This window comes from Caretta caretta, chromosome 10 (assembly GCF_965140235.1).
Source record: "Caretta caretta isolate rCarCar2 chromosome 10, rCarCar1.hap1, whole genome shotgun sequence".
Classification (NCBI taxonomy): Eukaryota; Metazoa; Chordata; order Testudines; family Cheloniidae; genus Caretta; species Caretta caretta.
The window spans coordinates 31,284,683-31,308,331 of NC_134215.1; the positions used below are offsets into that span (position 1 = coordinate 31,284,683).

At 43.0% G+C, this 23,649-nt stretch overlaps 1 protein-coding gene across 8 annotated transcripts in view; it reads right to left on the reverse strand.

Annotated features, from left to right (window-relative positions):
- Positions 1-3,146: 3,146 nt before the first annotated feature.
- Positions 3,147-23,649, reverse strand: part of KATNIP (katanin interacting protein) — a 180,668-nt gene continuing 160,165 nt past the window's right edge. For all 8 annotated transcript variants that reach the window (XM_075132829.1, XM_048865750.2, XM_075132828.1 and 5 more), the window contains 4 exons: positions 16,326-16,427; positions 15,659-15,819; positions 9,551-9,639; positions 3,147-4,349 (listed from right to left, as the gene is read on the reverse strand). In XM_075132829.1, the coding sequence (XP_074988930.1) occupies positions 4,291-4,349; positions 9,551-9,639; positions 15,659-15,819; positions 16,326-16,427 (411 nt within the window). In that variant the 3' untranslated portion in view covers positions 3,147-4,290. The remainder of the gene's footprint in view (positions 4,350-9,550; positions 9,640-15,658; positions 15,820-16,325; positions 16,428-23,649) is intronic.

Sequence of the window (23,649 nt, forward strand, 5' to 3'; positions counted from 1 at the left end):
GCAATGGGACTGGACCAGCAACAACAGCTCCAGCCCATCGCAACTAACTCCTTCTCTGTTTCCCACAAAAGGGCAGTGATTGAAGACTGTCAAACCACGGTTTGTTTCCTTCGTGACACTCCAGCTAAAGGGAAAGGAAGCCTGGCGTAAGGTTACAATGAAAGCCTTAATACTTTATATTTCAAATGCTTGAACTGTTTTTCCTTCTTTTCTGTATGTTTACTAAAAGGCTAAAAGAATATTTAATGATGTGTTTGCCATGATACTAAGCAGGCTGAGGTATCTGTATACGGAATCTCGTTTAATACTGTTTACTGTTGAACAGTGACAGGGTCTTGTTAACACCTTTGGGCCCATATATGGAACAATTTACCAAGGTCATGATGGCTTCTCCATCACTGACAATTTTTAACTCACGCTTGGATGTTCTTCTAAAAGAGCTATGCTATGAATTATTGCGAGGCAGTTCTCTGGCCTGTTATACAGGAGGTCAGACCAGATTATCACAATGGTTCCTTCTGGCCTTGGAGTCTATGAATGCCATCTAAATTAATGCAACAGTCCCCACAACACAAACTAGGTCAGAGTTCGGGTGAGTGGAAGAGACAAGATAACAGTGGAGCAGAGAACCCATGGTCCAGTTGGTCCCTGGCCCACCCAGTACCTGATGGGAGGGACCTTTAAGGATCATGGCAGAGGTAGGTTTCAAAGAGAGATTTAAAGGCGAAGTGGCATGATACTACCACTGACATATCATGAAATAATGTAAAACTTATAAAAAAGTCAAAATAAATTCTAAATTAAATTTTGAAATTCAAAAGAATTTTTTTGGAAAGCTAAACAAAAATTCTGAAAACTTGCAAAAGGAAAATGTTTTGAAATGAATTCCCTGGTTGTTTCCAAATAACGATTTTCCTGGGAATTTTTTGTTGCAATAGAGGACATTTTTCGAACTCTTTTAACTTAGACGAAAAACAGCACTGTCCGTCCAAAAAACATTTAGATGGAAAATTTCCAACCAGCTCTAGTGAGGCCTCCCATCTCCTGTGTTGGCTAAGGCCCCAGGCACTTGCTCAGTTGCAGCTGTGGAGGGAATGCTGCAGTTAATGCTGCTGGCATAGTTACTTCCTGAGCAGTGTCTGGTGTCATGGAGCACAGCCAGTCCCCTGCTCTACTCCCTCCCATGGAGCCCCCTCTGTAAAGACATGCTGGTGCTCAGGCTCCCAAAAGTTCCCTCTGGCTGTGGCTACGGTGCGGACAATCTGGGGCTATGACAGTGGCCAGAGGAGCTGAGGAACTTTGCACAGGGTGTAACACAGTGATGGTTGGGGCTGTTGAACCCTGCCTATTTTAAAACCTTTATTTTGTTGAGACAATTCAGGAAGCCTAAGCAGCATGTATGTATAGTGGCTTGGCTCCCGGTGTAGAAGGGGAACACATATCTTGCAGAGGGCCCAGTCACTCATTGCTGTGGAAATGCCCGTGGGTGAGGGTTCTGAGAAGTTTCCTTGGCAATGTTTTCCAAAATCACCCTGCCTTGGGGAGGGAATGTGGAAACTTGCTTCCCCCTCTGTGAAGCACATAGTGGGTCCACTGCAAACCCCAGGAGGGCCCAGCTCCAAGAGTTTAATACCTTTTCCTGCAAGACATTGGGACATTTTGCAAGTTAGACTGTTAATAAGAAATTAATGCATCATTTTGAATGGTCCCCCGGCTGGCTCAGAGGAGAATGGGCAGCATTTCTATGGCTGATCATTCAGAAATGCAGAGCTTATTTGGATGCTAGTATCCATTAATCCAGGCCTATTTTGAAAGCAGTTGTAATAGACGTATTTCAGTATTGTCCACTGTCATGTTACTCAGCAGCTACACTCCAGTTAACTAGCCCTTCAAAATACAACACTCAACTTTATCTACCTATGGCTGTAGTATCTGAGCACCTCACAAACATTAATGACAATGTCTTCAACACCCCTGTGGGGTGAGAAATATTATCTTCATTTCACCAATGAAGAACTGAGGTATAGTGCAACTTGACATAAGTAAGTGGTATAAGTTAGGGAAGCTTTTTAACAAGCACCTTACCAATAACTGTCATTCTGTTAAACTCCAGTTCTCCAAGACCTTCAGGGGGCTTGACTGCACAGTGATTTAATGCATAACAAGCCAGCATGTGAATATGCAGTGCATTAGCATGCTATGCACTCACTGCTCATGTGGGCTCTGCCATTGCATACTAAAAGACAGAATGTTTAGTGTGTAGTAGCAGGGTTCTCATGATCAGTTAGTGTGCAGCATGTTAGTGGACTGTAGATTCACACCCTAGTTTGTCACACACTAAATCGCAATGTACACAAGCTCTCACGTTTTGCTAAAATTTCAGCTCCATTGATGGTAGCAGTAGTGGGAGCGATAGTGTAGACAAGATGTGGCCACTGGCCACAGAGACATGCTTTGAGCCAATGACGACAACAGTGCTCAAAATGCCAGTGGCTGCCTGGAGCACTTTACACATTAATTCTCACCATTTTTACCATCAGTAGAGCTGAACCAGTGGACAGTCCAACAGTTCTTGGATTACTCACTTTCCTAACATTATTCTATATGTTTGCATCTATACTAGCAAACTTTGTCATCATAATTCACAATCGGTGCAGCTCCACTGCAGAGCTAAGGCAGAATCTCAACTATGCTTAGGACTCAGGCATTTGTACAACTGTGTCTAAGTCCCATCTACACTACGGCTTCCACCATTGCTACCACAGTGAGCTGCTATTGTTATGAATTGTGGCTACTAACTTTTTCTAGTGTAGACTAGGCTTTACTGACGATGGTGCAGACCTGGAACCCAAACATTAGCCCTTCACAACTGTACAAGTCCTTACCTGGACCTTCAATATCCCAAATCTACTCCAGTCCTGACTGGCAGCACTCCCTTTTGTTGCCAGGGGGGTCTTGGGCAGAAAGGGCCAAGAGAGGAAAATTTTACAGCTGCTTTACGATGTGAACAAATGCCTTCTAGGAACCAAGAGGAGACTTCCATTTCCTAATCAGGATCTTAACCCCGCTCTGTTGAAGTGACTTTATCTTTTATCTCCTGGCTGCTACAATAAAACTTTTTCATGGTCATAGCCAGCACATCAATATTTCCATACAATAGCATTTTAATGATATTGAAATAGAGATATAAATCTATTTTATATTTAGAGAAAGTAAAAAGTTCTTTTTGTCTTAAATACAAAATGTTATATATAGCTGTAATATCAATAGGCAGAAATCGGGGGGAGTACATTTCATTTCATTTGTGCTTTACAACTCAGCAAACAACATTGACCAGGACAAAGAATAAAATATATTTTTATAAGCAAATATACAAGCTATCAGGTTCTCACATAATCCTGATGTAGCTTAGAATTGGCAACAATGAATTTGGTTGCTGTATCAGGAATTGCAGTGGTAAGTCTCTGCTTTATGTTTAAAATAGCATCTGGCTAAAATAAATGTGTCTTATGGTATTTCAGTGTCTCACCTCTACGGTGAACACTGGGAACTCTCTACCTGGGAAAAGGAAGAATCTTTTCTATGGAAAAGAGATTTATAGGTTATAATCAGCAACAAATTTTAAGTGAAAATGACACTTACATAACTGCACCCTGCAACACAGTCACTTTTTTCATCACATTTTTAGTTGCATAACACCACACTTATGCTACAATATATCTGGACTCTTCAGGTTTAGATCCAGAAACATAATCCATTTATATATGGAACACAAGTTACCTACCAGAGGGAAAGCACTTAGTTTGCCAGGATGGGTGTGGTATGTTGATGACAATAGATCTGTTTTGTGCACTATATGGCATGTGTTGCTACAGCCTCTTTGTACACAATCCAGCATATAACCATGTGTGTGTAAACTCAGTGGACTCCAGTTAGCATTAAGGTTCTTACTCAAAAGCAGGTCCACTTAGGTAGAGATAGGTAGAAGTTAACAGTGACTTTACTTACACTGTTTACTGGTTTACCAGTTAACAGAGAATGAAAATTTGGATAGTATAGGTGCTGACATAATAAGAAACACTATCAGCATAAACTTAAAATTTCATTTCTAAAGAGCTTCCTCCATCAAATGAAACTCCCCATCATTACACAGTAAAGATCTCAGGCCTTTCGGTGGTGGTTTGGGAGTGTCAAGTGGCAAACATCTGCCACATGGCTGATTTGCATTCCGAAGTGCCAGGTGGTAGGCATCTCAGGTGGGTGGGCTCGGGACGTCCAGTTCATAACCCCTCAGTGTCTTTTCCTCCTCAGTATTCCTTTATCACATATGCAGGTTTTTGGACGTAAAGCTGTTGGGACAGAAAAGTGTTCTGTTTTAAGACCAATAATACATATTAACAGTGAAGTCACAAGTTAAACCAGGAGAGAAGAATCAACTCCCTTTTCCACACCAGACAGAAAGCTATCACCTTCCTCCTCGGTACTGAGCCCCAAAGAAAGAGAACCCTCTCTCACTATAAGAGCAAGGAATGATTAACCATTGGATCAAACTCTTAAGGGAATGGATGAATTCTCCATCCCTTGAGATCTTCAGATCCAGACTGGATGCCTTTCTGGAAGACATGTTTTAGCCAAACACAAGTTACTGGGCTCCTACAGGGGTAACGGTGAAATGTAATGGCCTGTAACATACAAACAGATCATACTAGATGATCTAATGATACCTTCTGGTATTAAACACTTTGAATCTATGAAACCTTTTCCACAGTGAAAGAAGAGAACTGCTGTAAAAGAAAAATAAGCTAGAATCTAGCATGGCTCCTGGCTGAACAAAAACGATCTGATGTGGAAGTTGTACATCATTCTATTTCTGAATGAAAGCTAGAAGAGCTACATATGCACAAGTACAAGTTTCTATTGTGGAGGAGATAGTTGAGAGGTTCAGACAGAAGCTAAATCTGCGATGAGTTATAGCTGAATCAGATAAGTCACATAGGGAGGCACCACCTATGAGAGACATCGCAGGATGACACGATGAATGGGATGGATGTGGAAGAAGACAAAGGAAAGTGGAAGAACATGGCAATATGGTAAGGAAAAAGAGCACCATTCAGTCTCAGTGCTAGCAATATACATTTCATCTTTGAAAAGTAGGAGATGACCTGAATGAGAAGAGGCCAAGGATGGACAGCAGTCTAACCAGCTATCTAAAGGCAAGGCCGGCATGGGAGCAGCTCAGAAGAAGCAGCAGGTGATCCTCACTCCTCAGTTGAGGAGTTGATAGTGAAGAATGAGATCTAGACCATCTCTGACCCAGACACAGGGTGCTATCCTGACCACCCAGTGCTGGCACAAGAGATGCGACAAAAAGTCAAAGTGTAACTGTTCTGTACAGAACACGGTGATACCTGGATACCTTCTGCTTCAGCACTGATCTTGCAGGTCAATACAGAATTTAGGTAACACATAACAGAGGAAACGGTGGGAAAAGGATTGGGTGCAGGTGGTGGAAAACTAGCTCTGAATCCAATTGATTGCATGATATGGACATGTTTAATTCCTCTAGGTGTGGTTAAGGCAAAATTTCTTTCTCTTAGAGTCAGTGGGGAACTGGTCTGAGTTTTGGGCAATATGAGAAACCTGGACTCCTCAGAGTCAGGAACCAGGGTGTGGGAGGTCAGGCTCAGTGGTTGAAGCCGTAAGTGGTTGGGCCTGAGAAGTCAAGCTAGAGTCAGTAGCTGGAGTCCAGAGCCTTGGGTCACAGCAAGGTCAATAGCCAGGGACTGGAGCCTAGGGTTGAGCCAGAGTCAATAGCCAAGAACCGTAGCCAAGGATCAAGTCAGAGTCAATAGCCAGAAAACAGGGGGCAGGGCAAGGAGGTAAAAATAATGCTGGATCTGTTTCAACAGTAGGTCAGGGAGCTGCCTTGTTCCACAGACAACTTCCTGATACTCCCTCGAGCTTAAATAATAGGTCTGGGTCAATCAGAGGTCATGGTAGGGGCTGCCAGTCATCTCTACCGTGGTCAGCACTTCCAGCAGTGGCTGGTCTCCCAGAATGTATGGTGCATTCATGATGGCTCTGCCATGACAGCATGGAAGTTCTGGGGTCAAGTCCTCCTTCAGGGGGTGCCTGTGGGGTATTGTAGGACCAGGTTGTCAAGGTGATATTTTTGAAACTCTTGTACAAGTCCAGGGGTGTGAATGTTACCGGCAGGCTCCTAGGAGATTCTCTGGGACCAAAACCTTCTCAGCCTATGAGGTACCACAACTGACCCCACTTCAATCCAAAGTCCAGTGTGGTCTGGACCTCGTACTCCTCATGGCTTTGAACCAGTGAGGGCAGTGGTTGTGTTCTGTCAGGGAACAGGCTTTCAGTGTATGGTTTCAAGAGAGAAACAAGGAAGATCAGGTGCAATTTGAGGGACTAGGTAAGCGGAGTTTGAAAGTGACAGGGCTGATTTTCTGATAAATCTGGTAGTTTCCAAGGATTGGGTGGTCTAGCTTGTGAGATGGCCTGTTCATGGTGAGATTCTTAGCGGATAAGCAGACCTTCTTGTGTACAGAAAAGACTGGCCCCTCCTGTTTCTGGCTGTTTGTGTATCATGCATCTTAGCATCCTCAAAGTGTCCCCTTAGTTTTTCTTTTATATGGTGGATTCATTGAACCAAGTCAGCAGGCAGTGGGTTCAGGGAGGCTACTGGTAGTGCAGGAGGAAACAGCTGAATCCATAGTTAGCAAAATAAATAAATAAATAAAGAGCTTTTCCCTGTGGAGGCATGGTCGGTGTTGTATGCAAATTCAGCATACAGTACGAGGGTGTCTTGGCTGTAATTAAGAAAGGACTGTAAATATTGCTCAAGTACCTTATTCATCCTCTCTATCTAGCCATCCGTCTGCAGGTGGTATGCTGAGGAGGAATAAGCGTGGACGTTTAGTAGCCTGAGGGTTTTGCGCCAGAGGCAGGGGAGCCCAGGGAGGCAGAGGATATTTGTTACTAGGAGCTGAGCTGTCATCTGAGCTGAAGGTACATGGGAACAGGAGAGGAAGTGTGCCATCTTGGTCAGTTGATCTACAACTGTTAGTACTACTGTGTGGCCATTTGATTTGGGGAGTTCTATGATGGAATTCATGGCACTGGCTGTCCATGGCTGGGGAAGAGTCTCCAGAGGTATGAGGGTGCCAAGAGGTTTCGTGTGCAGCACCTTGGTGCAAGTTCATAAGTCACATGAGTCAACATAAGCCTGAATTTCAACCCACATCCAGGGCCACTAAAAGAAGCAGGAGACTAGGAAGTAGTTTTTGAGGCATCTGAAGTGCCCTGCTAGGGGGTTGCCTTTACTCAAATATAGTACCTGCAACTATATATGGGGCAGAACATATATAGGGCCATTAATATATTAGAGACAAGGTGGGTAAGGTAATGTATTTATTGGGCTAACTTCTGTTGGTGAGAGAGACAACCTTTCGAGCTTACACAAAGCTCTTCTTCACCCCTTCAGTCAGAGGCACTTATGGCTTATTACAACAATCTATAACCCACTAACCCTCCCCTAGCTGCTTCCACCCCTTTCCTCCTCATGAATACAGGGGTGTTAAAGGGCCACTTAATCTTGAATGGTCCCTTGAAATGTGTTTTAAATACTTATGCTAAACAATCTGTTCCAGGTTGTATTTTGCTGTGACACTCTGAGGGCAGGTCTACACTTAAAACTCTGCAGCTTCTCCCGTCAGCATAGACCTGGGATCAAGTCCCATGAATCCTCACAGTACGGTAACACAGTCACGTATTTCTCAGTAAAGTCTACAAAGAACTGCTGATTAATTATGATTATTATTTAGAGAAGATTGATCAGATTCAGGCTGATCGACAGCTTCCATGAGAACAGTGGATGGAAATTAAAAACACCGTCTTGACTGGGTGGTTTACTTGGGGAGCACAACCAACCACCTCTGAGATGAATTTATGCCTTTCAAAGCTGATTACAAACCCAGTGGAGATACACTGAGGCCAGTACTGAGGAGTATCATTACTGTAATGCCTTCCTTGAGGTAAGAAAATTGTCAGCCATGTTTGAACTTTGGACATGGACAACCTCACCAATTTTCATCTCATCTTGAACCCGGTCTCCTTCTTGGGCTCTATTATCAAGAAGGTGGTGATGAGTCAGCGTGAGCTACACTTGCATTTGACAGATTTCTTTGATCCATATTAGTCCATTTTCAGATTGAGTTACAGAACAAAGACTGTGCTGACCTTGACGAGCGATGATCTGCTAGTAGCAGACTAGGGTAAGATGATTCTATCAGCAGCTCTTGATACCATTGACCAGGTGGAAATTTTGACTCAGCTGCAGGACTTTGGAAGGGTGGACAAGGAAGCCCTTCAGCAAGTTTGCTGCTTCCTCTCTGAGGGATTCTTAAGGGTTATGCTGGCCAATTGCTTGCTTTCCCTCAGGGCGCCCACATAGTTAGCTAACTCAAGTTAACAAATGCAAGGTAAAATCCTAGTTAAGACAAGGCAATTTGTAGTTTTCACATTAGTTAGCAGGTCGAATTACAGAATAGGCTCCCCCCATCTTTAACTCAACCTGCTAACTAGTGTGGGAAAAAAACCTTCCTAGTCTGCTATGAGCAGGTACCATTGGCGGTGCTGCCCAGCTAAAGCAGGCTAGTGCCTACCTGCTCCGACACCGCGCTGTGCCCCAGAAGCAGTCAGCAGTGGGTCCAGCTTCTAGGCAAAGGGGCCACTGTGCGCCGCACGCTGCCCCCGCCCCAAGCACCATCGCAGCCAATGGGAGGTGGGGGTGGGGTGTGCCTGTGCGCAAGAGCCACATGGAGCCGCTTTTGCACCTCCGTGTAGGAGCTGGACCTGCTGCTGTCCACTTCAGGCGCAGCACAGTCCGCTGTGCCAGGACAGGCGGGAAGCCTGCTTCTGCACCCTGACTGTGCTGCTGACCGGGAGCCTCCAGAGGTAAGTCCATGCCCCAACTCCGCACCCCAACCCTCTGCCCCAGCCCTGACCCCCAACCAAACCTGGAGCCCCCCCTGCACCCCAAACCCCTCATCCCCAGAGCCTGCACCCCCAGCCCAGAGCCCTAACCCCTTCCCACACCCCAACCCCCTGCCCCAGCCCAGAGCCCCCTCCCACCCCCTGAATTCCTCATTCCCAGCCCCACCCCACAGCCCTCACCCCCACATCCCAACCCTCTGCCCCAGCCCTGAGCTCCTCCCACACCTCAAACCCCTCATCCCCAGCTCCTTCGGGTCACTGGCATCAACAATTTTCTTCAACTGGGTCCCCAGAAAAAAAGTTTGAAAACCACTGGCCTAGAAGAAGGGGCCCTGCTGTCATGCTGGGGCAGGAGGAGCTTGAAGTAGCAGGTTTGCCCTCATAGGGTGGAGGGGTTGGCAGGGAAGGGAGGTATATTTACTGGAGGTTCCCCACTTTCTATACTCTTGGTGATTGTATATCTGCCAAAAAGTGTGCCCGTTTTTCATTCTGTCTGCGGAAAGTGGGCAAAAGGTTCTCATAAAGAAACGGAACTCACCGGGATCAGCAGCAATCTGCTTCTTTTTGGAGTTTGTGATAAGTTGATTTTCGTTCATCATTCGTACATCCTGATCCTCTACATGATTGCTGCAAAGATGAAAAACAGACCAATAGCAGGGATAATCAATAGTCTATAGACACCACTGCAGCTATGGGGAAGCACATTGCAATGTGTTACCTAAACCACTGCGAGGCTGCATCACTGCCACCACTGCCTTCTGTGAGTCACAGTCTGGAAGGGTGAGGCTTAACTCTCATATAGCCCACAGTTATAAACCTAAGAACCTAAAGTTATTCCTCACAATTGTATTTGTTGGGAGGGGTGCTCTCAAACACACATTCCAACTGCTACTACCACGTCCACTCCACAGCCTACTCCGACCTTCTCTACATGCAAAATCTGACCATCTAAACCAAAATCTGTTTTTAAATCAACTTCATTAAACCAGTGCAAACCCATGTAGACACTCTTAAACCAATTTGCAACCATCCTAAATTTATTTAGCTTAATTTGATCATTTACTGAATTAAGCTAAATTGATATAAAAGAGTTATAAACCAATTTCATACATTTATAGATTTCAAGGCCAGAAGGGATTATTATGATCATCTAGTCTGGCCTCCTGCACCATACAGGCCAGAGAATTTTACCCAGTGATTCCTGCATCAAGACCATAACTTCTGGTTGAACTAAAAAATATCTTCTAGAAACACATCAATTCTTGATTTAAAGACTGTACGCAATGGAGAATCAAACCTGTGGTAAGTTGTTCCAATGTTACCAAATTACCCTCACTGTTGAAAATGTTCTCTTTCTTTCCAGTGTAAGTGTGTCCATATGGGAGTGTTTTATTTAAAAGTGGATTTTAGTTAAATCAATGCAACATTTGTGTGTAGACTGCAGCCAGACTATCTGTTCCTTTATGAGCAGGAATCAATAGCTTCAAAATCTCATCAAATTTAAATACATAAAAAATGTCAGCTGGATGCTTAACAATAACATCTGTAAGGGACATTCTAGAACAGATATGCATTGAATGATTAACAACTACTGATTCCTTCTGGCCTTAAAAAATATTAGAAAAGCTATCCACCTCTGTTTATCCTAAAACAGGATCCATCTAAGAAGTAAAGACAAGAAGAAAATGATTTGCATCATGTGAGACACTTTGTCTAAGAACCCACAGATCAGCCAAGGTTTGAAGTTCTTCTCCCAAAGAACAGAAATTGAAATGGCTAAATGGGAGTACTGTTAATCACCTAGGCAAGATCTGCATACGGATAAAACCTCTTTCTCCCTCCCAACCTACCTAAAAAGAACTCCAGTTTACAGGCAAGAGTGACACCTTCCTAGCCTATGAAAAGTGGCCCATTGCACATTGTGAGTGGATCAAGAGATGAATGAGGAAGCTGCAAGTTAAGCAAACTAGAAATGACTGGCTGTAAGACTGAAGGTCAAATTGGGTAAACTACCCCAAGAAAATCAAAGCCACATGTTTTCACCCCTAATTATAAACTATATATTGCTTTTCTTGTAAATCAAATATATCATGGATAATCTTTAACCCAAAATTAGAAGCTGCAAGTTTGTTTGCTTTGTGAGTCAGATCTACCTCCTTCAATAAGTGAATATATATATATATCCTTCTTGCTCTATTGTCAGTCTTAAATAATGTGAAATGCTTATGTACAACCAAAGAATGCATTGAGTATGTCCTCCAGATTTAGAAGATGAGAAGGGATTTTGTTGATTTTCATTGTAAATAACTGTTGCACTCTAGAGGTAATAGGAATTGTCTGGCACAAGGAAGAAGGAATGTTATAATGATATAACTTTGAGATATTAAGAGCAATTGCTAAAAGGGGTGGATCCCAACTGATAGTAGTGGCTAATAACAAAATTCAATCCTTGAAATGAATTGAACATATAAAGGCTTCCGATAAGAAAAGGATTGAAGAAATTTGTTGTACACCTACACTATGGGATACCTATGGAAGCAGCAGAAAAACAGAGAGAGCTGAAATTGGAACACTCACTTGGCACATGTTCAATAGAAATCAGAGGGTGGCCCCTCCAACCAGCCTTGAAATTAGAGTATATAAAATTGAGGTCACCATGTGCAAATGGAGAGTTGACTGAATGGAATAAGAAGCTGCAGAATCCTAAGTGTGACCGATGCCCAGACCAGCCAGGTGGAAAGGACTCTCCCTCATCCCAGGTTAAGTGGATATGAAGAAGTGATGAGATTTCATTTAGAAGACTGTATTTCCCCTTTTATTCTTTAATATAAATAACTGTAGATTATCTTGCCTAGTCTATACTTTGCAGTGAGACCTAAAGTAACAATATATTAGATTTTAATTCCTTTGCATATCCAAGCAAATTGGCCTATGAGAGATAAAAAACAATAACTTAAACCACTTGCTTTTGACATGCTAAACTTTTAACTGTTGGACCAATCCATTCAAACTATAGTAACCACACTCTTAAAAGTGTCTTAAAGACAAGTTCATCCTTGGAATGTGATAAAAATGCTAGGTACTAAAGAACTGAAACTGAGTATCATAAGTAAATGTAATAAAAAATCTTGATAATTTACATTGTTGCTTGGTTTAACTGTTGAGACAACTCTAGATTATGATAATTGATTGCAAGACTGTATTGTGTGTGTGTGTACTACACATCTAGAACACTGGTTGTTGTCTACACTTGAGTGGTGAATGTGTGATTGTATACTAACGTGGCTCTGGGTGAATTAATAAATTGTTGGTTGGTTAAGACTAAGCATGTGTCCTGATTTGAGAAATACTGTTCAAGTTAAAAGTTGACCTGTAAAGAACCCAGAATGAGAACTGGTAAGCTAATGTTCCCTGAATAAAAAAAAGAGGTTATCCTATTAGGTTCCGTTCTATATTGGCAATAACACTTATCCAATTGGCAAATCTAGTTTGTTAGATTTTAGCTTTAAAATCTAACAGGCAGCTTGGCAAATTAACAAAATGGACCAACCCCATTTTATGCTTATATATCAATCACCACAAAAAGCAACCCAAAGGGTGGGTGAGTGGGAATCCAGTGATATGATAGCTTCAGAAAACAAGAATTGCCTTTTTCCTTTTCTCTAAAGATACCTTATTGTACTAGATTTCCATTCTTGGAGACAAAGGAGGGATATCTCAAAATAACACAAAGTGAGACAGATTCTACCTCAGGCTTCATCAGTATAAATCTGAAATAATTCCACTGAAGTCACTCTGGATTTAAACAGGTCAATGAGATCAGAATCAGGCCCAGGGTTTATAAAAAGTGCAGAACAGTGCAGTGGGAAAGACAGTAGGCCAATGCCAAAAGTAACAATAAAGAAAAGTTTATACACACTTCTGAAAATGAAGGTTAAGATCCACCAAGTACTAATAGTGTGAGGTTTTATTCTCTCCACCACAAAACTGTGAGGGTAGGGTGCCTCTCCTTGGAGGAAAAAACGGAATGAAAGCTTAAAAAAGGCCAACTGAAAAGAGAGACCCAAGAGATCTCCTGAACTGAAAATCCCGGGGACAGGAGAGTTAGGGCATCCCTGGCTGGGGAAGACGTTCTGCAGCACTGATCATTCAAATGGCAATTCCTTTCTTGAAACTAACTCCAAACAATAATGCTTTGTGAGTATGTGTGGAGAAGGTCATACAGTAGTTTTACAAGTCTTCAGAAGAGAAAGGAGACCCATAGTTACAGCTGGAGCTACTTGTGTCTCCAATTAAAGGTGCACTGGCACAACTCCTGAGCTGCAGGGCTGCCAGGCAAGAGCAATGAGAAATGCAATGAGACAGCCATTTGGACTGGACTCTTGATAGGAACATAGGACTTGCCATACTAGTTCAGAACAGTGGTCCAACTAGTTCAGCAATCTGGCACCAACACTGACCAATATCAGATGCTTTGGAGCAAGTTCACGAAATCCTATACTAGGAAGCTGTGTGATAACGTCTCCTCAGAAAAAGTGTCTCATAAAGCCCAAATAATCAGAGGTTGGCTTATGCCCTTGTTTATTTTTAAAATTTTTATAACAACTTTGGATATTCTTGTTATCTAAATAAACATCTAATCCCTTTTTGAATCCTATTATGGTTTTGGCCTCAAATGATAATGGCAAGGAGTTCCACAAGTTAGCTGTGTACTATATGGGAAAGCATTTCCTTCTGTACATTTTCAATTTGCCACTATTCAATTTCATTGACAAGCCATGTCAATCAGTTCTCCTTTATCCACTGTTTTACAATGTTCCTTTGCAGAAACCATACTGGTTAGATCCTATTATATAATCACCTTCTAACTGTTTTATATCTGTACTCTTAATTATCATTTTAGCCAATTTACCAGGCACAGATATAAGGCTCACAGGCCAGTATTTCCTCAGATCACAACTCTTTTTATTTATAGATACAACATTTAATACCCACTCTGGTATCAATTCTTTGGTATCACAGCTGATGTTTATGAGAGATTGCAAAGTTAAGTCACAGCTTTCTTAAGTTCTTTTAGATGAATTCTTTTAGAATGAACTCTTTTAGATGAACTCTCGGATGAATTCCATGTGGGCCTGGTGACTTATTGCTTTTAGTTTGTATCAGCATCTCTCATTTTGACACTTCAGTCTGATAGTACCTCATCTCCATTACCGGTAAAAAGAATCTCCCCAACATTGTCTGGGGAAGATTGTTGCAAAGGTCCTTATCCCCCTTAATTGCTCCCTTTAACTCTAGTGATCCAGCAGACCCACCAACAAGAGTATTGCAGGCTTCCTGCTAATGACATACTTAAATAATTTCTTATTGTTTGTGTGACAGGCATGGAGCTGCTCCTTAATAACTGAGGAATAGTGTGTGTTGATTTGATACGTTTACTGTATGAAAATATTGGGTTAGTTTAATAGGCTGTTGTAAGGAAAAGTAAGCAGGAAGAAAACAATACCTTGAGATAAGCCACTCCATGGTAAACCCTTGAGGGTTACCGGAGAATGGCTGAGCCATTGGCTCTGAGGAGCCTGGCTTGACCTCCTGTTTAGCCCAAAGGACTGGATTGATCCAGAAGGGAACAAGCCCAGGGACTCTCTGGCAGAGAAAAAAGAACTCTTTCTCTCTAGAGATGAGATAGTTGCTGGGTAACTGGACAGGGAAGGCAGACTGATGCCAAGACCACTGGGGTGTCTGAAGAAGGTAGACCTGCTTAGGTCACTATCAAGGGATGGTAAACCTTAAGTATGAATGATAGACATGTATGTAGATGTTTTCTTATTTTAAAATCAATTTTTTCCTATTATGCTTTGTTCCTTTGTGAAAATAAACAAGAAGGCTAGCTGGTCACTGTATTCACCACGAGTCACAGGCTCCCTGCAGGTGCTGAACCCAGCTGAACTTGCTGTGTAAGTATGGTTAATACACAGGATACTGCTGCCCAAAGCCCTAGCAGTAGGATAATTGCAGAATTCCACCACTAGAGAGGTAAAGACATGAGGCCTGACTCCTAAGCAGGTGCACAAAGGAACAGAGTGACCACAAAGGGGACAGAGTGCAGTTAGCCTTGTAACATCAATTTGTTTTTCTACCTTTAGCTATTTGCTCCTTGAAATGCGTCTGGGCCCTACTAATTTCCTTCTTATATTTTCATCCTGTAATTTATGCTTCTTTTAATTGGCTTCACTAAGATTGGTTTCCATATTCTGAAAGATCTCTGGCTTGAATAACCTCTCAAACCTTACCAGTTAGCCAGACTGGTTTACTGCTTACCTTCTTGTTCTATGGTATGTATACTGTGTGAGACTCTAGTATTGTTTCCTTAAGTAGAATTGATGCCAAATGGAAGGATTTTAATTTTTTTTTTTTACTTTTGACACTAACTTCCTCATTTTATTGAAATCTACTTTTCTAAAATTTAACATCACTGGGTTGGTATCTGATCCTTTGAATACAATATACAGCACAATTGCTTTCTATGCCAGTCAGTACATAGCACTGCAATTCTTGACAGTAACGTAGAAGTTGCTGACATCAGCCACTGGAGATAAAATTATGTAAATAGGATTCTTCATTAAAATGAAAGCCCAGCACATACCTAATAACTGTATTCTTCTCTCGTTGGCAAATCCTCTCATCATCTGTAAAGAGAATGGTATGATATGGGACCACAGGGTCGCAAGTGGGCAGGATGCCATGCACTATGTGGCTCACCATGTCTAGAATTCCATTGTACACAAGCAAGTCATCTACAAGAAGCTGGAAACACAAAACAATCAAGAATCAGTTTTGTTCAAGCAACAGTTTATATTATTATTCATGAAAACTGAAAACTCTTCTGGAAAAAGCATCTGAATGAAATGTCATTGCTCTCAATACAGTCCTCTCTGTCAGCTGAATAGGAGTTGCACCATTTGTTCCAGGAGAGCTGCTCACTAGTTTAGCTGCATCTCTGTATCAAACAGTTTGCATCTCTCTCACTTTGCCTCTGGTGCTTTCTCACACTCTGTCTCCTGGCAGATTAGTTTCTAATAAAATATATGAGCAGGCATAGAAGACCTGACTACACCCTATTACAGAAATTGATTCTGTTATTCTGCATGTTATTAACTTTAATGAATCATCATGTTTTTAAAAACTTAGACATTTATGTTGAAGTTGCACACAAAAAGAGTGAATCACACTGTGATAAATTATGAGTATGAAATAAAAAAGGAAATTAGGGCAAGCTGACTCATAAAAATTGCTTATGAATAAGTACTTACACCAAATTCTCTCACTCCCCTTTGGGGAGTTTTTGCATAATTCCACAGTTTGATCATTGACACGGTAGTGGGCAGGTCAAAAATAACATAAACCCTATTCACCTGTCAGAGAAAAGAATTCATTTAATTTTCAGTAAAACATGACAAACATCAAATGAAGGAATGCAAACATAAAGCATGATAAACGTAAAGAACAAGACTCAAATTTTGTATTAAAGGAGCAGAGCTGGAAAGCAGAAAAATGATATTTGAGCATTTAATGAGTTCATCTATCATCTCCATGCCAAAGATTCACAGATCTAGTTCTCCACTCTGGACCTCTCTCCTGTTCAGACTGAAATCTCAGCTTGTCTCTCTAACATCTCCTCCTGGATGTCAAGCCATTAGCTTAACCCACAACAGAGCTCTTCTTTCTTCACCCAAAGCCTTTCCCTCTCCCTCCTCTCTCAGTTACTGTGGCCAGCACCACCTTCCTGCTTCTCATGCCTGGAACCAGGGCGTCCTCTTTGACTGATCTTGCTCTAGGTTCACTGATTCAGGCTAGTCGAAATCTTGCTGCTTCTTCCTGCACAACATCTCTAAGACCTGGCCTTGCCATCCACACAGCGAAAACGCTCACCTAGGCCCTCATCATCTCATGTCTCGACTGCTGCAACATGTCCTCGACAAATGCAATTTTCACCACTTACATCCATCCAAAATGCTATGGCAAAGATCATGTTCCTGCCTCATCACTCCAACCATGTCCCTCCACTCTGCACATCTCTCCACTGGCTCCCCCCTTGCTATTGCATCAAAAACTACTGGTCTTGGTTATAAGGCCCTTGTGGCCTATCCCCACTTACCTTTCATTTCTGATATGCTATCGAGATAATGACTCTCCTCTCTGCATTCCTAACAACGTCTCCTCCACTGCCCACTTGTTACATTTTCCAACAAGCACCTTGGTGCTGTGTTCCATGCTGCCCCTTTTGCCCAGGAACTACTCCTCATAACATTTGTAAAGCTACCTCATTGTCCTCTTTCAGATCCCTTAAAACTCCGCTTTGCCCTGAGGCTGACTAAAAACTTAACATGGCTGGCTAGGATTGTCACATTGCTTCCGTGTGCTCCCCCTCTGTTGGTTGCGTCAGCCTGTTGTCTCTTGTCTCATATTCAGACTGTAAGCTCTTTGGGGTAGGGACTGTCCCTGTGTTCTGTGTTTGTACAGCACCTAGCACCACAGGGTTCTGATCCATGACTGGGACCTCCTCAGCACTACTGTAATTCAGGTAAGTTTAGCAATAGACCATGGATAAGCCTTGCCACATGTTCTGAAGCAGTTCACTGATCTCAGGAGTATGCAAGCCTATTTTTAAAAGTTGAAAATAATAATATTGTATCTTTTCAATATATTGTTCTACTCTTATTTCTTGCTAGGATTCTATCTTTGGGCTTCAGGGAGAGTCTGGTTCCATGAATACATTCTCCACAGGGAGAGCTAACTTTTCCAGGACAATCTCTTTAAAGAAACAGTATTTCTGGTTATCTTTAAGAAGGGATGGTGTTGTCATGCCTCAGGGGTCTTTACTCACATTCTTGGGGTTTTAATATGCTTTCTAAGGCGGCAATTAAGTATATACTACTGTAAATCTGGTTTCTGTAACTTTAGGTTGCCAGATGCTGACACTGAGTTTTTTACTTTCTGAATCCACCTGAAATATAGATCTGACACTGCCTTGCCTGTGAGAAGATTAATGGTGGTATTTAATATACTGGCTCAGCTTTCTAATTTACCTGGGAGCTCAGGGGACCGATTCTACTCTCAGTTACACAATTAAAGATAGGAAGTACTCCACTGAAGACACTGGGCCAGGTTCATGGGGGTGGTTGGGCCCAAGGTGGCTCAACAGTGGCTTTTAAGCCACATTTTTGTTGCCTTGATTCTTGGACTGGCTACATCTGGTGCAGTTTAGTAAAATATCTGATCTGTCCTGCAATTGAGAAAAACCAAGCCAGCCAAGCCCCCTGCCCTTCCCTCCACCCAGCATAGACTCTGCCTTGTGACAGTTACATTCGGGTACAATAATTAATTTGCTGGCTATTCGTATATATTAATAGTAAAACAGCTATCAGAGATGGAGAAATGAATCATTCCGACCAACCAAATATCTATCTTACCCCAAGACAGAACTACTCTGCCTGATTAAATACAAGGCGTAAAGAAAAAAGGAAGATTATTTAACAGAAAAGAGAAGTTTGCTGAATGTGTTGCAGATCTCCAGTTAAAGAGGGGCACACTTGCTTTGGTAGGTCCCTGGAACAGTTCAAAGCAGCCTGGCCATTAGGAGGCACATGCATTCCAAAGATTTGGTCCAGCATTCCAACAGATTCCATTACAGAGACTGCCCTTTTCACACCCCACAGGATCAGCTTGCTTCCTCTTCCTGACACTAACCACCCTCCAAAGAAGAGGGGAAGGAGGAAAGAGCTATGTGGATGTACACAGATACATATATATTAGGGGAACTCCAGCTACTGGTGAGTTATTTTCCTTTTACTATCATGAAATGGGTTTTGCTAACTCCCAGTTATTAGGGAGATTAGCAAGCAGTAGACAGCTACAGAGGGAGGGCTAAGGAGATTTAATTAAACAGAAACTGAAGCACTACTCTCTCAAATCAGTAATCAGACTGGCATCTCAATGGAAAGAGGAATGCTTCATCAGGCATGGTTCAAATGCCAAGTACCAGCTTTACATATTGCCATAATGGAAACACTACAGAGGGAAGTCATTGAGGTAACCAGCCTGTCTCTTCTCTCGCTCCAAGTCCCCCTCAGTAGCAGCTGGTGCCCAAAGCAAATGGTGGAGCTCCAGTCACTCTGCGCCTTCCCCTTTCCTGCTCTTTACCATTCCTCCGAACAAGGACATAGGCGAAAGGCCCCACCTTAGCTCTCTCCCTCCCCTCTCCTGAAAAGAAGCTAGTGGCTCCAGCCACTCAGCTGCCACTGTCAGACCTGACAAGCCAAAGGCCATCCCTCACTGAGCTCCCGAATCTCCCTGCTAGGCGCCGATGCTGTGTGAGAGGCCCAGCCCTTCACCACTGGGCTGCTAACCATCCATTTCCCTCTTCCTACACACTTGCTGCCTCTGCTCCTGTTTAAATTTGCAGGACACTGGACAGCTCTGCTTCCCTTTCCCACTGCCACAGCACCTAAGGAAGGCATGGAGCTCTATACTGAGGCTGTGTTCAGACACTTTGGGGCTAATCTTCTTTAGCCTCAAAGGGAATTGAAAAGGCAGCCTGTGAACATGTGCTGGTCTCTGCACTGTTCAATACTTTCACTGGAAGAAGGAGTTCTCTTGGGAGCTAGAGGCAACCACTTCCATCAACCTCTTCCTCCCCGGACAGCTGCACTGCAGGGGCTAAATGTCAGCAGCCCCTCTGGACTGCTCTCCATGGAGCTGCACTGGGAAAGAAAGGGGAGAAAGGATGGATATTTGGCAAACTACAAAAATATAAAGAGGGGATGATTTAATTGGTGGGGCTTAGTCCCTTCTGAGGCACTACTGGTCTGTCTGGTATTGGCAGTCCATTTTCATAGCCTTCAACTGTTATTGTTTTCCCCTTGGACATCTCCACAAAGAGCCAGATGATTCTGACGGGCTTAGTTGTACTTATCATTCATTTATTTATGGTAGTACCCACTGTGTGCTAGACACTTTCCAAACACTCAAGGATAGTCCCTCCTCTGAAGAACTCACAGTCTAGGGGCTGGCAGGCAAGCTGACAGAGATTAGAGGGAAGAGGAACATTAGGCAATTTATATTCAAATCAATTTGATTCATTGTAGTTGAGAGGGTTTAAGTGGGACTTTAGTGATGCAAACGCCTTGAGCTCGGAGGCGAATGTCACTCAAGGAGCCAAGCAAGTGAGTACACTTTTCCCAATAAAATACACAAACTTCTAGATGCTTTATTGCACTGGGGGATGGAGGGAGGGGAACTACAGAGGTCTATCTGCAGAGGCAAACATCTGCACAGTCCTCAGAACGGGGAAGGGGAAAGAAAAATATTTAAATCCTGTTGCAGGTCCTGGTACGTCCTATCAGACTTCTTGAAATTGGAAGGCACAAAGGCTGGATACTTGCAGACATCCAAGGCAAAATCCTTAAGGCCTTTAAGAATCGGTAAGGACACCTTCCTCTTTCCTTGGATTGGAAAACACTGAATAATTTATACAACTTCCTTGGAATTGCAGCCACAAGAATCTCCAAAGCTTTGTTGTCATCTGGAGAGTAAGAGGAAAAGGTAATGAGAATTCATTCATTCATCCAGGAATCTCTTTCACCACCTGACATCCTCCAAGTCCTCTACAGTCAAAAATGTTAACTCCAGTGCTGATGGAAGCACAAAAGCTTCAAGGAGATGATGGCTCTCAAGCAACTTGTTTTTCAGGTGGGTGAGGTCCACCAGACTGTTTCGATCTAGGAGAAGGTGCTCTAACAGCCCTAACTGTGAAATTAAGACCATACTGGCATGTAAGCTGAACACTGACCATGAGTAACACGAGATGGAACAGTAGTTCCCCATACAGTTGCGGAGATGTAAGGGAAAATACAGGACTCTGCTCTGGGGGAATGATAAGAGAACCAGGGCCAGGTGATTCAGAGGTATCTGACATTGGACACTCATCCTCTCTGAGAACAAATGAAGCAGTTGGTTTGCTGAGTGTTAACTGAAGCGTGGGCATCTATCTCAAAGATTCATATGGATCTGACCTAAACCTCATTTGAGGCACCTTCCATCCAGACAACGGATCAGAGGAACCTCTCAGTGCAAATCCTGATGGATCTGTAAAGATTTTGCTCCAAGTCCCAGAATTAAATCCTTCCTCAATCCTCATAATAGTTTCTAACTTTAGCATTGGCTTGGCGGGTATTAGACCTGGTGTGGAACTAAATAATCACTTGAACACCAGACCTGATGCTTCAGTGGATCCAAGCATATTGAATCTGACTGTTGAGAACAAAGCCCTGCACAGAAACGTGGCATAGAAATATGGTCAGAACCAGAGTCTCCCCTGCGCCTAGAAAGTGATCAATTCAACTCTCTTGACCTCCTTACTTCCTGCTTAGGGCTCTCTTCTTTGCAAGAGTACTTGTTAAAATGGTCTCTCTTTTCTACCAAAAGGCTCCAACAGGGGAATCAAAGCCTCCTGAAACTCCAGATAGAACAGATGACCCAAGGATTCAGAGACCGAATGGAAGATCTGCACACTATGGCACCTCAGTCTGTGCAAAAGCATCACTAAGTTAATTGCTCTGATGTTTTCTCATCCCAGAAGTAGAGACTGCACAGGCAAAACAAGTTTGGGAGTGTGACCTTCCACTGAATGCTGGAAACATTTTACAGTTACTTACTGGTAACTGTTGTTCTTTGAGAGTGTGGCCTTTGCATATTCACACTTGTGGGACTGATGCATCCTGGGGTCGAGCTGTGGACTAGAGAGCAGTCCCTTAGGGCCATTTGCCCCTTCTGGATTCTGAAGGTACAAAAGGAAGCATGGCACAAACCATGCTCAGTTTGTTTCCTAATTTCAGAATTCTTCACCTGGAACTCTGAAGAAGTGGGGAAGGTTGGCAGGGACTGTGAATATGCAGAGGGAACGCTCTGGAAGAATGACAGTTACTGGTAAGTATCCTCCCCTTCTTTGAGTGGCCTCTGTATATTCCCACTTGTGGGAGAGTAGCAAGCAGTGCAACCTACTCAGAAGGTGTACTGAGGAGTTTTAGATGATCAGAAACTGCAAGATTGCGCAAATGAGGACCAGCTCTGAATGGCAGGTCAAGAAAGAATTATAATTGACCATAATTTTGTTCTTCAAGATCAGACATGAGTGAGGGACAAATCTGGTTTCAAGTACATACAAAACTTCAGGTAACAGTTTTGCAAATTCTCTGAAAAAGACAGATGGCCTGCAATGGATGCTGTTTTTAGATTAGATGAATACCATTAGTTATAGTCAGGTGAATGAACACCTGGTGAGTCATAACAATGATGCAAAAGAGAGCTGGGGAAATACAAACAGGATAGTGGCCTGTAAGAGACGGAAACAGACATGACTTGAGATTGACAATGTGGATAAAATCACTGCCCACATCACATTTCCCATATGGACTACAGTTTACAGAGAATTGGCCATTTGGACTGTACCTGACTATGACTGGGCTGTAACTATTGTTATGAAGGATGTCCTCTTCAGAGGTGTATGGTACAGATAATATTCTCACCAAGAGCAAACTGGAGGTCCCAAGAGCTTTGTGAAACAAGACTCCAATCCCAAAGCAGAAGAGATGCATGCACCAGAGGGAATAAATACATCCACCTTGTGGTACTCCAGCACAACCAACTACACTGCTACAAAGAAATCAAGATTCTTTGGCACAGCCATGAAGGCAAAGTCTGGGGCCAAAGAAGTCAGGAAAAGGTCTCCACTGCACAGCATTTACAGAAGAAAGAGCACATCCGGGAGAAGAGGTAATTGTATAAGGAATAACATGCACATGACTGTGGCGTTTCAGGTATATTGCATACTTACAAGAGTATGGTATTGCAATTAGTCTTGCGTTTTTCATTACCCCAAGAAATGCAGATATCCAAGAATTCCTACATATCTGGAGGCATTACCTCATTTATATCCACTGCACTGGAACATGTAATGCTGTTTGTATAATTTCCCAAGCTGTTTTCTTTTTTTGTATTTGAAATTTCTCATTAATTGACAGCTTAAGTTTATAATTGTAACTTTTAACATTCGGAGGGCTTGTCTACAATGGAGTAGCAATGTGCACAACGGGGCTGTGATTTCTAAAGGGGACTAATGTGTCACACAGTAATTGGTCTGGGTAAGCCCTGCTGGTATGCACTAAAAGTTCCCTAGTGCACACCAGCAGGGCCTACACAGACCAACTACTGCATGGCAAATTAGTGCACTTTACAAATCACACCTCTGCAGTGCGCATTACTAGGGTGACCACCTTTTCAAAAGGCAAAAGTGAGACACAAGCAGGTAGGTTGCCAACCCTCCCGGTTTCACCAGGAGTCTCACGGAATCGGGCTCTGTCTCCCGGAGGCTACTGTAGCCAATCTGGGAGATTTTAGGCTGCTATAAGTCAGGTGGCACAGCGGGGCTAAGGCAGGCTTCCTGACTGCCCTGGCCCCAGGCTGCACCCGGAAGCGGACAACACACCCCTGCAGCCCCTGAGGGAGGGGCAGGGGGCTCCACGCGCCACCCCTGTCTGCAAGCACCTCTTACTTAGCTCCCATTGGCCGCAGTTCCCG